At 41.7% G+C, this 11,031-nt stretch overlaps 1 protein-coding gene across 2 annotated transcripts in view; it reads right to left on the bottom strand.

Annotated features, from left to right (window-relative positions):
* The window catches only part of LOC110447434, a 46,044-nt gene that overhangs the window by 21,347 nt on the left and 13,666 nt on the right, over positions 1-11,031 (bottom strand). For both annotated transcript variants that reach the window (XR_002462591.1, XM_021493130.1), the window contains exons 2-7: positions 7,082-7,215; positions 6,683-6,830; positions 5,400-5,614; positions 4,614-4,784; positions 3,838-4,208; positions 831-2,957 (exon numbers count right to left, since the gene is read on the bottom strand). Coding sequence is in view for 1 of the 2 variants with exons in the window: in XM_021493130.1 (XP_021348805.1) it covers positions 831-2,957; positions 3,838-4,208; positions 4,614-4,784; positions 5,400-5,614; positions 6,683-6,830; positions 7,082-7,138 (3,089 nt within the window). In the remaining variant the exon portion in view is untranslated. The remainder of the gene's footprint in view (positions 1-830; positions 2,958-3,837; positions 4,209-4,613; positions 4,785-5,399; positions 5,615-6,682; positions 6,831-7,081; positions 7,216-11,031) is intronic.

Below are 11,031 nucleotides of genomic sequence, written 5' to 3'. Positions count from 1 at the left end.
GACGGACAAAAGGCGATCGCAATAGGTCACTTGAGACTTTGTCTCAGGTGACCTAAAAACCCACTAAATTTAGATACTTCTCAAATAATGCATTTTGGAAAATTCCATAAATCAAGTGTTAATCTTGTCTGGTTTTCATTAACTGGTGCGGATAAGTTATCAATTTGGCAGTCTTAGAATTAAAATTTACACATCATACACAGTAGGTCTATCAGAAATAGATTTTTTATAGACCTACTGAAATTCTGATAGACTAGACCTTTACCAGGAAAACTTAACTTGCATATTAAGTGGTTGATAACATTAAATTAAGAAAATATGTGATGATAAAGGAAAAGAATGAGTAAACAGAACATTGTTTTGCTCATTACTATACTTATCATTGAATAACACACATCAAATAACTTCGTAGACAACCTGGTCTATGAAGTTAGTGATTCCCAAAGACCTACAGTGATATTCATGATTATTGTCTATGGGTCTACCATTAAGTTCGAACACTGATTTAATCTCCAGTTACTTCTAAAAGCAGGTTTCACTAAAGACAGGTGTCAGTAAAGACAGGTGTCACTAAAGACAGGTGTCATTAAAGCAGGTTTCACAGTAAAATGTTCAGCGAACTACAAACTGATTGAAATTGCCCAAAGTGCCTTTGGTATTCAAAAGAGACATGACATTTACCAAAGTTATTGATTTAAAAAGCTGTCAAAACACAGTCTGACAGCAATTATGTAAACGATAAAATAGTAAAAAGACTATAACACAACGTCCATGCAGTTTTGAAGAGAAAAGGTGGGTTGTAAGCAATACAGGCCCTATACACCTCTTACCTTGCATATGTGACTGCGTTTTTTGGAGGTTGTCCTGGTGGGGGTTTAGGTACCCGGGAGCTGTCTGACTCTGGGTTCTCATGGGGGTCAGGGGTCAACGATGACAGAGCTTCCCTAAGTTCCAAGGTGGTGCGCTCCGACACACGAGACGCTGACGAAGACCTTCGCTTCTGCTGGCGTTTAGAGATGGGATCTTTTTTGAGAAGACTAGATTCTTTTTTCTGTGAGCTACAATCTTTTTTGTGCAAACTGGTTTCTTTTTTGAGTTCCTTTTTCTGTGAGGTGGTTTCTTTTTTACTAGACTTGATTTCCTGCTGACTTGGCACTTTGTCGTCCTTGCATAGCGTACTGTTATCACTGGCCGTAGATTTTGTGGTATGGATCTGATCAGCACTTTTACTTGACTTAGGTCCTCCAGATTTGTTTTCGCTGTTCTGATCCTCAGGAATGGTAGACATTTTCGTACTTTTCCCAGTTCGGCCACCATCTGAAGCGCGTCGTTCTGGATTTACAACTTCACGTCTCTCCGGAACGCCCCCTTTATCATGGTTATTTACTACTTTAATCTTTTTTGACTTAACCTCGTCAACACTGATGGTTTTATTATCGGAGTGTTTAGATGAATCACTTTGTGTTTTGACAGTACTAGGGTAGAGCATAGGTCTCTTGTTGGAGTCGGATATAGCACTTTTATCTGTGTTATGGTTGCGAGCTGAAACATAGTGAGGAGCGGGAGGCTTACCCAACGGCTTCAAATGACTTAACGAAGCTAGCTTTTTAATATCAGTCAAACTGTCTTTTCCTTTAAATAAATGTTTTGAAGGGCTACTTAGTGGAGACGATATAAGATTGCCTATCTCTTTGGCCAGTTTTTCAGGCATTCTACTAGGACTAGATAACTTACTATGGATACTATCTACAGACTGGGATTTTTCTAAAGGGCTCTCGGGTGTCCGCTCAGATCCTTGTACATTAAGGAATTGTAAACTATTACTGGAATGTTTTCGATCTGATAAATTTCTAAAATGAAATCCTGAGTCACTTTTCTCTTTGTTTTGATCACGATCTGCATCATCGTCGAGAAACACGAGTGAATTACGAAGAATTTCATGCGATTCACGGTCTGCGTCATGTAACACAAGCGAATTCCTAACAATACTGTCCAGTCGAAGATCGTCTTCGTCAGCTAGCGTGTTCATTAACCCTCGCCGCGTTCTATGTGAGGTTTTCAATTTCATGTCATTGCCTTCCTCACCTTCACTCTCGTCATCAGCATCACTATTGTTGGAGTCTGACCCGAAGGCGGACACGGCGCCCCATTGACTGGCTACCGTAAATGGAGCTGCTCTAGTGGCGTTCTCATCAATGTTCTCGTCGGCTGCTGTGTGTGTTTTCTCCTCCGTCTGCATGAGAGCGAATGTGATAGCAGCCCTGCTGACGAGGGGGTCTGGCTGGTAGTCAGGATTATTTGAGATGTCCTCATCACAGACAAGACTATTCTTTCTGTTGGACGCTACAGCGGAGTGTACTTTGCGGTCTATTATCTCCTTAAACAACTGATTTTCATGGTATCGTCCTTTACTTTGGCGTCGCTCCCCACCAGAATGCTGGTCTCGTTCACGCATGTCTGGCAGGATTTCCTCGGAAAATCTCATGGCTGAGCCAACTTGGTCATGAGTCTGCTCTCGTGGCACCGGCCGACCCTCCATTTTGTCCCCGTCCTGTTTGAGGATGCGAGTCAACTGGTCTGCCAGCACATCGAGGCCAGATGTTTTGGGTGCATCTTGTTGATCCTGTGGTGGGGCATCACCTGTGTTTCCTCTCTCGTCCGGGACAATGGAATACACTTGTGGAGCCACATTATCCTCCTGAACCAGTTGTTCCATCTGGTGTTTCTCCTCTGTCTCCATATGGTTCACATTTTGTTTACGAGGCACCAACACAATGTCACCCACTTCCTCCCGCAGCCGATTGTCTATGTCATGTAGGTTCTTGTTTTCAAGTATGTACTGTGCTTCCTTGAGCTTGCGTTCCTCCTGGTCACCCTCCTCTTGGTTGTAACTGAGGTTGACGTCCATAGCCTCTGTGGCTCCATGCCCTGCAGTATGAGGCCCACCCGGTAACACTCTGTAATAACAATATACATATTGAAAAAACACAGACAGTGCAATTTAATTTGTCAATATATTCAAATTTTTGGGAAAAAAGGCCAAAATATGAGTTTTCAATTTAACTCATTCAACCCTGAAATTTCTTAATCCTTGAATTGGAAGGGTCCAAATGTGTCTTCAAGGGTAAAAAAGAGTCAATAATAAGTTGTGAGCTACAGGAAAGGAAATTTTAAAGTTTTTGGATAAAAAAATCAAAATTACAGAATCCAATTAACTCAGTGTGTAATATGACCATGATAAAAATCATGTGTCTAGTTAGCGATAGCTACTGTTCCTTAAACTTACAGGCTACCAGAACATTTCATTGGCTAACTTTGGCCAGGAAATGTTAAAGTGATGATCTGTGTTCTACGGACTTGATGTGAACAAGATGGTAATAAAAGAATGAACAATTTTTCTTCCTGGTGTAATATCAATAAATTATTTACAATAGGTGAGAAAGGAATATTCTAGAAAAGACATTACGTAAAAATAGATAAATGAGCAACAGACATAATATGTTTAATTTATCTGAATATCTCTTTTATTATTTTAACCCCCTTTTTTTATTTTTAATTATCTACACATACAATGCGAATGCTTTTAAAATGAACCATTTTATCTGATTTTATCTTCGCTACTCACATGTTTGTTAAAAAAAATCAAAAATCAAAAAAAATCACCATGGCCCTAAATGACCACAGCCGTCGATGGGCCGTTAACATAAACAAACAAACATAAGAGCTTCAATTTCTCTCTATTCACAGATTTGAAGAAACAAATAGAAAATATAGGACAAAGCCTATATAAGCCCTGTAATCTTCAGTATATCACTAATATTGTCAAAAATAATGTACCCCGCTCCTGGTGTGGCCTTGATCCCTATCGGAGGCGAAGTTGTGGTTGTCGTGGCAACAGACCCGTCAGCGTAGATTTTTTCCCAGTCATACGGATCTGGTTCCTTGATGCCCTTACGCTTTATACACTGCTGAAACAAGTTGTGTAACAGGCAGTAGTCGGGCTTGTCAAAGTAGTCCAGGCTGAGAATGTGATCGAGGAACAGACGGAACTCATTCGGCATGTTTTTCAGCAGCAGTGTGTGGTCGTACTTTTCCTTCATGTTGCCCACCTGCTCCTTGTCCTTGATCTTACGCCACGGCAACTGGCCCGCCAGAAACTCTACCAGCATGTAGAACAGGGACCACAGGTCGTCATGGCGACCCATTTCCTGGGGAGAGCAGAAAAATAAATATACACAGCATTATACACAAGTTGACAATAACTGTTACCAAATTGATACCTGTCTTTTGTCACTTATGGAAAACAACATCCGTGTTTATAGAAATTTGATTTTTGTTGACACAAAGAGAATCACACAAGTGGTGCTGTAAAATGGTCAAATCAATATTTTAAGTAAAGATATAAATATATTATTGCTAATCATTTCTATTTCAGCAGACTAGTTATATGATAAATCATAAACCTATTTCACATCAAGAAATATATTAAAGAAAAAAATTGAAGTTTGTTAAAATCTCTAGTGATAAAATGTCAGTGGCAAACTTGAGAGTTGAAGATGTTTCAGGATTTAAAATGTATTGTACGTGCCCTGACAAGTATGATATGGACATACCTTGTTTTTGTGGGCGTTGACTGAAGCGTAACGCACTGTGCCCCTGAAGCCAGCCGCCGCCCTTGGTGGGCGTACATCTCCAGCTGGGGTGGTGTACTGACGTGCCAGGCCGAAATCCAGCATGAACACCTTTTTACTGTCCTTCTGTAGTCTCCCCATAGCAAAGTTAGACTGGAATATGTACACAGCATCATGATACACAGAGCACATTATACAAAGAGCCTTATAAACGAACCATGTCACATACAGCACATTATGATAACAAGGGCTATACCATTACCATGTAAAGATTTATAACAAGGGCTATACCATCACCATGTTAAGATTGATCACAAGGGCTATACCATAACCATGTTAAGATTTATAACAAGGGCTATACCATCACCATGTAAAGATTTACGGGAAGATTCAAACTAATACACAGGACCTTTATTGTCCCCTTCCTTTTTTTTTTTTTTATCTTTAACATAGTGACATTTGATCTTGAAAGAGGGCCAGAGATGTTACTTGAACAGAAATCTATTGGCTATTTATCATGAATCTGGAGCTTTTGGTTCTGCAGTTTTTAGCACCTTTGACAACTAAAGTATTAATTTAAACAAACAGGACAAACAAGTCGAACATTCTGACTCCAGGCCTCATATTTCTGTAGAAGTTATTTCAAATTTTGAACACGAGTGACCTTGAAAGAAGGTCAATGTCATATATTTTAACTAACTTTATAGCAAGTTATCATACCTGTACACACTATACAAAGTATCAGAAGGACAGGGATTTGGTACGTACAGGTTTGATGTCCCTGTGGAGGAAGCCGACCTCGTGAATTGCTTCAATGGCCTTGAGTATTTGGGCGCCTAGGCGGAGTGTTGTACTGAGCGTGAAGCAGCCTCGTGGTTGACTTCGTCGCAACTCTGCCAGGTTTTTCCCCTGCAGGGTCATCACCACATAGTTGTACCGCTCATTTCGGCCACATCCGATAAACCGGCACACATGGTCATGTCCTACAACACATTAGGATCCGAGAAACATATCTTAGAATCTTTATAGCACAACATCAAGTGAGAGTTTAAAAGCAAAGTCAGAGAAATTCGCAAAGTCAGAGAAATTCAAAACACAACATGGCAGATTCTGACAGCACCATTCAAACAACTTAACAATTTATTGTAAGACTTTGACAGTAATGTCAGCTGTACAACACAACAACATGGCAGGTTCTGACAGCACCGTCCAAGCAACTTAACAACTTTGTACAACACAACAACATGGAAGATTCTGACAGCACCATCCAAACAACTTAACAACTGATGGTAAGACTTTGACAGTAATGTCAGCTGTACAACACAACAACATGGCAGGTTCTGACAGCACCGTCCAAACAACTTAACAACTTATTATAATACTTTGACAGTAATGTCAGCTGTACAACACAACAACATGGCAGATTCTGACAGCACCATCCAAACAACTTAACAACTGATGGTAATACTTTGACAGTAATGTCAGCTGTACAACACAACAAAATAGCAGATTCTGACAGCACCATCTGAGACATTACGGTATTTTTATGCAAGATTCATTTTGAGACTCATTTACAAATTTTTCCTAATACTGAAATAGCATTCTTTGAATTACAAAATCAAGAAGTCTTGAATTAAACATGTAGAAACAACAGTTCTTAGAACAAAGTACTGTGAAATCAGATTTTTCATGGCGCCCAAATTTTGTTGTTTCCCGTCAAAACATCATTTTGTCAGTACATACATGAATTCGTGGAATAAGAGTACCCACTTGAATGGAGAATTGTATATCAAACTTGTAATTACTTTGAAGACATAAATTTGTGGATAAAGATTACCCACAAAATCAACGAAATTACAAAACCAATGAAAATTAGTGATTTCACAGTATCTGAAAACTAAAATGCTTAACATTGGTGGTACCCTTATAGTCACTAGATACGAAGAAATACAGACATGTTTATTTGTTTCAACAGTCAAAATATCTAAAATGCACAACGACCAAGAGTGTCCAATTTCTCCCACTCTCTACAGGTTGGAGACATCACTAACCCTGTAACTTCTTAAGGACAGCCACTTCCATCTTGAGCACTTGCTTGGCCTGTTTTGCGGATTCCAATTTGAGGGCAACATTCTCTTTGGTTACTTGGTCAATGCCGTCGTAGATTTCACCAAAGCCTCCGCCACCGATCTTTCTCACCTACAAATATCAATAAAAGCTAGAAATAAAAACTGAAAAAGTCTAAATAAATATTCCGGGCCCAAATTATTTTGTATGGTTTAGTTCTGTGGGTCAATCAACATTTTTACTGCATCAACCAGGTGTAAAAGCCGACTTCCCTTACTATCTTCGGATAGTTTATGCCACATCTGACCCTTGACCCTATTTCATACCTGTTTACAACGACCTACACTGACCATATAAGTGGCTTTTGTGAAATGTAAACCTACCACTTTCCATCTGTCCTTGACCACCTGGTTGGGCTGTAGAAGGTCCTCTGTTGTCATGGTGACCCCCGCCCTGGCCGGATTCCGGGCTACCTATGTCCAAGTTACCCCATCATCTGACCATCGCTTGGACATCTCTGCAAACAAGGAGGAAATATTAATTACACATGTAACACAAGTTTCTAACATAAATGATATTCACACATTGATGTGAAAACAATGTAAGCTGTTATGTAAGTTTATACCATGAGTTCATGACTGCTGAAGATTTCATCACATCCAGCCAATCATCCTTGTCAACTCTGCCTATTTTGGAGGGAGACTTCCTATTTTGGAGGGAGACTTCATATTTTGGAGAGAAACTCCGTATCTTGGGTGGGGATCCTCCTATTTTGGAAGGAAACCTCCTATTTTGGAGGGAGACTTCCTTTTTTGGCTTCCTATTTTGGAGGGAGACTCCCTATCTTGGGTGGGGAGCCTCCTATTTTGGAAGCAGGCTTCCTATTTTAGAAGGAGACTCCCTAATTTGGAGGGAGACTTCCTTTTTTGACTTCCTATTTTGGAGGGAGACTCCGTATTTTGGAGGGAGACTCCGTATTTTGGAGGGAGACTTCATATTTTAGATGGAGACTCCCGATCTTGGGTGGGGAGACTTCCTATTTTGGAAGGAAACCTCCTATTTTGGAGGGAGACTCCCTATTTTGAAGGGAGACTCCCTATTTTGAAGGGAGACTCCCTACTTTGGAGGGAGACTCCCTACTTTGGAGGAAGACTACCTATTTTGGAGGGAGACTTCATATTTTGGAGGGAGACTTCAAATTTTGGAGGGAGACTTCATATTTTGGAACGAGACCCCCTATCATTGGTGGGGAGACTTCCTATTTTGGAAGGAGACCTCCTATTTTGGGGGGAGACTTCCTATTTTGACTTCCTATTTTGGAGGGAGACTTCCTATTTTGGAGGAAGACTCAGTATTTTGGAGGGAGACTTCATATTTTAGATGGAGACTCCCGATCTTGGGTGGGGAGACTTCCTATTTTGGAGGGAGACAACCTATTTTGGGGGGGAGACTACCTATTTTGGAGGGAGACTTCATATTTTGGAGGGAGACTTCATATTTTGGAGGGAGACTTCCTATTTTGGAGGGAGACTCCCTATTTTGGAGGGTGACTCCCTATCTTGGGTGGGGAGACTTCCTATTTTGGAGGGAGACAACCTATTTTGGGGGGAGACTACCTATTTTGGAGGGAGACTTCATATTTTGGAGGGAGACTTTATATTTTGGAGGGAGACTCCCTCTTTTGGAGGGAGACTTCCTATTTTGGAGGGAGACTCCCTATCTTGGGTTGGAAGACTTCCTATTTTGGAAGGAGACCTCCTATTTTGGAGGGAGACTCCCTATTTTGAAGGGAGACTCCCTACTTTGGAGGGAGACTCCCTACTTTGGAGGGAGACTCCCTACTTTGGAGGAAGACTACCTATTTTGGAGGAAGACTTCATATTTTGGAGGGAGACTTCAAATTTTGGAGGGAGACTCCCTATTTTGGAGGGAGACTCCCTATCTTTGAGAAGTTGCTGATACTCTGTTACACATTTTGCCTTGGGCAAATAGATTTTATAATGGGGCTAGCAGAGCTTTTCTGTATTGACTATAAACATTTTGGCTAGGCTAATGGAGCTTTTCAGTATTGACTATAAACATTTTGGTTAGGCTAATGGAGCTTTTCAGTATTGACNGGTAGACTTCAAATTTTGGAGGGAGACTCCCGATCTTGGGTGGGGAGACATCCTATTTTGGAAGGAGACCTCCTATTTTGGAAGGAGACTTCCTTTTTTAACTTTTTATTTTGGAGGGAGACTCCGTATTTTGGAGGGAGACTTCCTATTTTGGAGGGAGACTTCATATTTTGGAGGGAGACTCCCGATCTTGGGTGGGGAGACATCCTATTTTAGAAGGAGACCTCCTTTTTGGAGGGAAACTCCCTATTTTGGAGGGAGACTTCCTATTTTGAAGGGAGACTCCCTCTTTTGGAGGGAGATTCCCTATCCTGGGTGGGGAGACTTCCTATTTTGGGGGGAGACTTCCTATTTTGTAGGGAGACTTCATATTTTNACTTTTCAGATGAATCTCATTACGCGGCTGCAGGGAGATTATTGGTGAGAGAACCGTGCTCCACGACATCTGACTCTCATTACGCGGCTGGGAGATTATCGGTGAGTGAACTGTGCTCCATGACATCTGACTCTCATTACGCGGCTGGGAGATTAATCGGTGAGAGAACCGTGCTTCACGACAGATGACTCTCATTATGCGGCTGGAAGAATATCATTGAGAGAACTGTGCTTCACGACTGATGACTCTCATTATGCGGCTGGGAAATTATCGGTGAGAGAACCGTGCTTCACGTCAGATGACTCTCATTATGCGGCTGGGATATTATCGGTGAGAGAACCGTGCTCCACGACAGATACTCTCATTTCACGGCTGGGAGATTATCGGTGAGAGAACCGTGCTTCACGACAGATGACTCTTATTACGCGGCTGCAGGGAGATTATCGGTGAGAGAACCATGCTCCACGACAGATGACTCATTACGCAGCTTGGAGATTATTGGTGAGTGAACTGTGCTCCATGACATCTGACTCTCATTACGCGGCTGGGAGATTTATTGGTGAAAGAACCGTGCTCCACGACAGATACTCTCATTACGCGGCTGGGAGATTATCGGTGAGAGAACCGTGCTTCACGACAGATGACTCTCATTATGCGGCTGGGAGATTATCATTGAGAGAACTGTGCTTCACGACAGATGACTCTCATTACGCGGCTGGGAGATTATCGGTGAGAGAACTGTGCTTCACGACAGATGACTCTCATTATGCGGCTGGGAGATTATCATTGAGAGAACTGTGCTTCACGACAGATGACTCTCATTATGCAGCTGGGATATTATCGGTGAGAGACCCATGCTCCACGACAGATGACTCATTACGCAGCTTGGAGATTATTGGTGAGTCAACTGTGCTCCATGACATCTGACTCTCATTACGCGGCTGGGAGATTTATTGGTGAAAGAACCGTGCTCCACGACAGATACTTTCAATACGCGGCTGGGAGATTATCGGTGAGAGAACCGTGCTTCACGACAGATGACTCTCATTACGCGGCTGGGAGATTATCGGTGAGAGAACCGTGCTTCACGACAGATGACTCTCATTATGCGGCTGGAAGATTATCATTGAGAGAACTGTGCTTCACGACAGATGACTCTCATTATGTGGCTGGGAGATTAATCGGTGAGAGAACCGTGCTCCACGACAGATGTCTCTCATTACGTGGCTGCAGGGAGATTATCGGTTTATTGGGGCATGACCTGTCTATGAGTAATGAGTGATGACACACAGTGCAGGACTCCTACTCTGCCAATCATATACACTCATATATGTCCCTCACATTAAGGAGGTATATTAATGCTAAGTGATGTATATCAATATTTAATTAGACAGGATCCTTGGTTTCAGGTTGACAAGCTTAGTGTGGTAAGGAAACAATTTAACATGTTTGGTCATATAAAATAGTAAAATGTGGTGACTGATCCAATTCTACACAGGTATAGGGCAGGCTTTCGTCCCCCCCTAATCAAGCTTTCAAGGACTTGTCTGTGTGTGATGTAAAGAAAGTCTAACAGTCTGTGAGCTGAGCTGGCTTCATACCAGACATATGTGCCACAGGGACAGCTGGCTGGCCTAGACAATTGATCCAGCAGCAGCAGCAACAGCAAAAAAGGCTGAGCCAGTATATATTCCTCACTTTGAGCTACAATGTTCAACACTACTCAACCAGTACCAACCTGAAACAGTTATTCCATGTAACACTATCCAACAACTGTCACCTGATGTATGTACTCTAAGATACACACTAACTTGCCAGTGTCACCTGAAACATGTACTCG

The sequence above is a fragment of the Mizuhopecten yessoensis genome, unplaced genomic scaffold (assembly GCF_002113885.1).
Source record: "Mizuhopecten yessoensis strain PY_sf001 unplaced genomic scaffold, ASM211388v2 scaffold3375, whole genome shotgun sequence".
Classification (NCBI taxonomy): Eukaryota; Metazoa; Mollusca; class Bivalvia; order Pectinida; family Pectinidae; genus Mizuhopecten; species Mizuhopecten yessoensis.
Note: the sequence above shows the minus strand (reverse complement) of the source record. Positions and strands in the feature narration are given on the sequence as shown.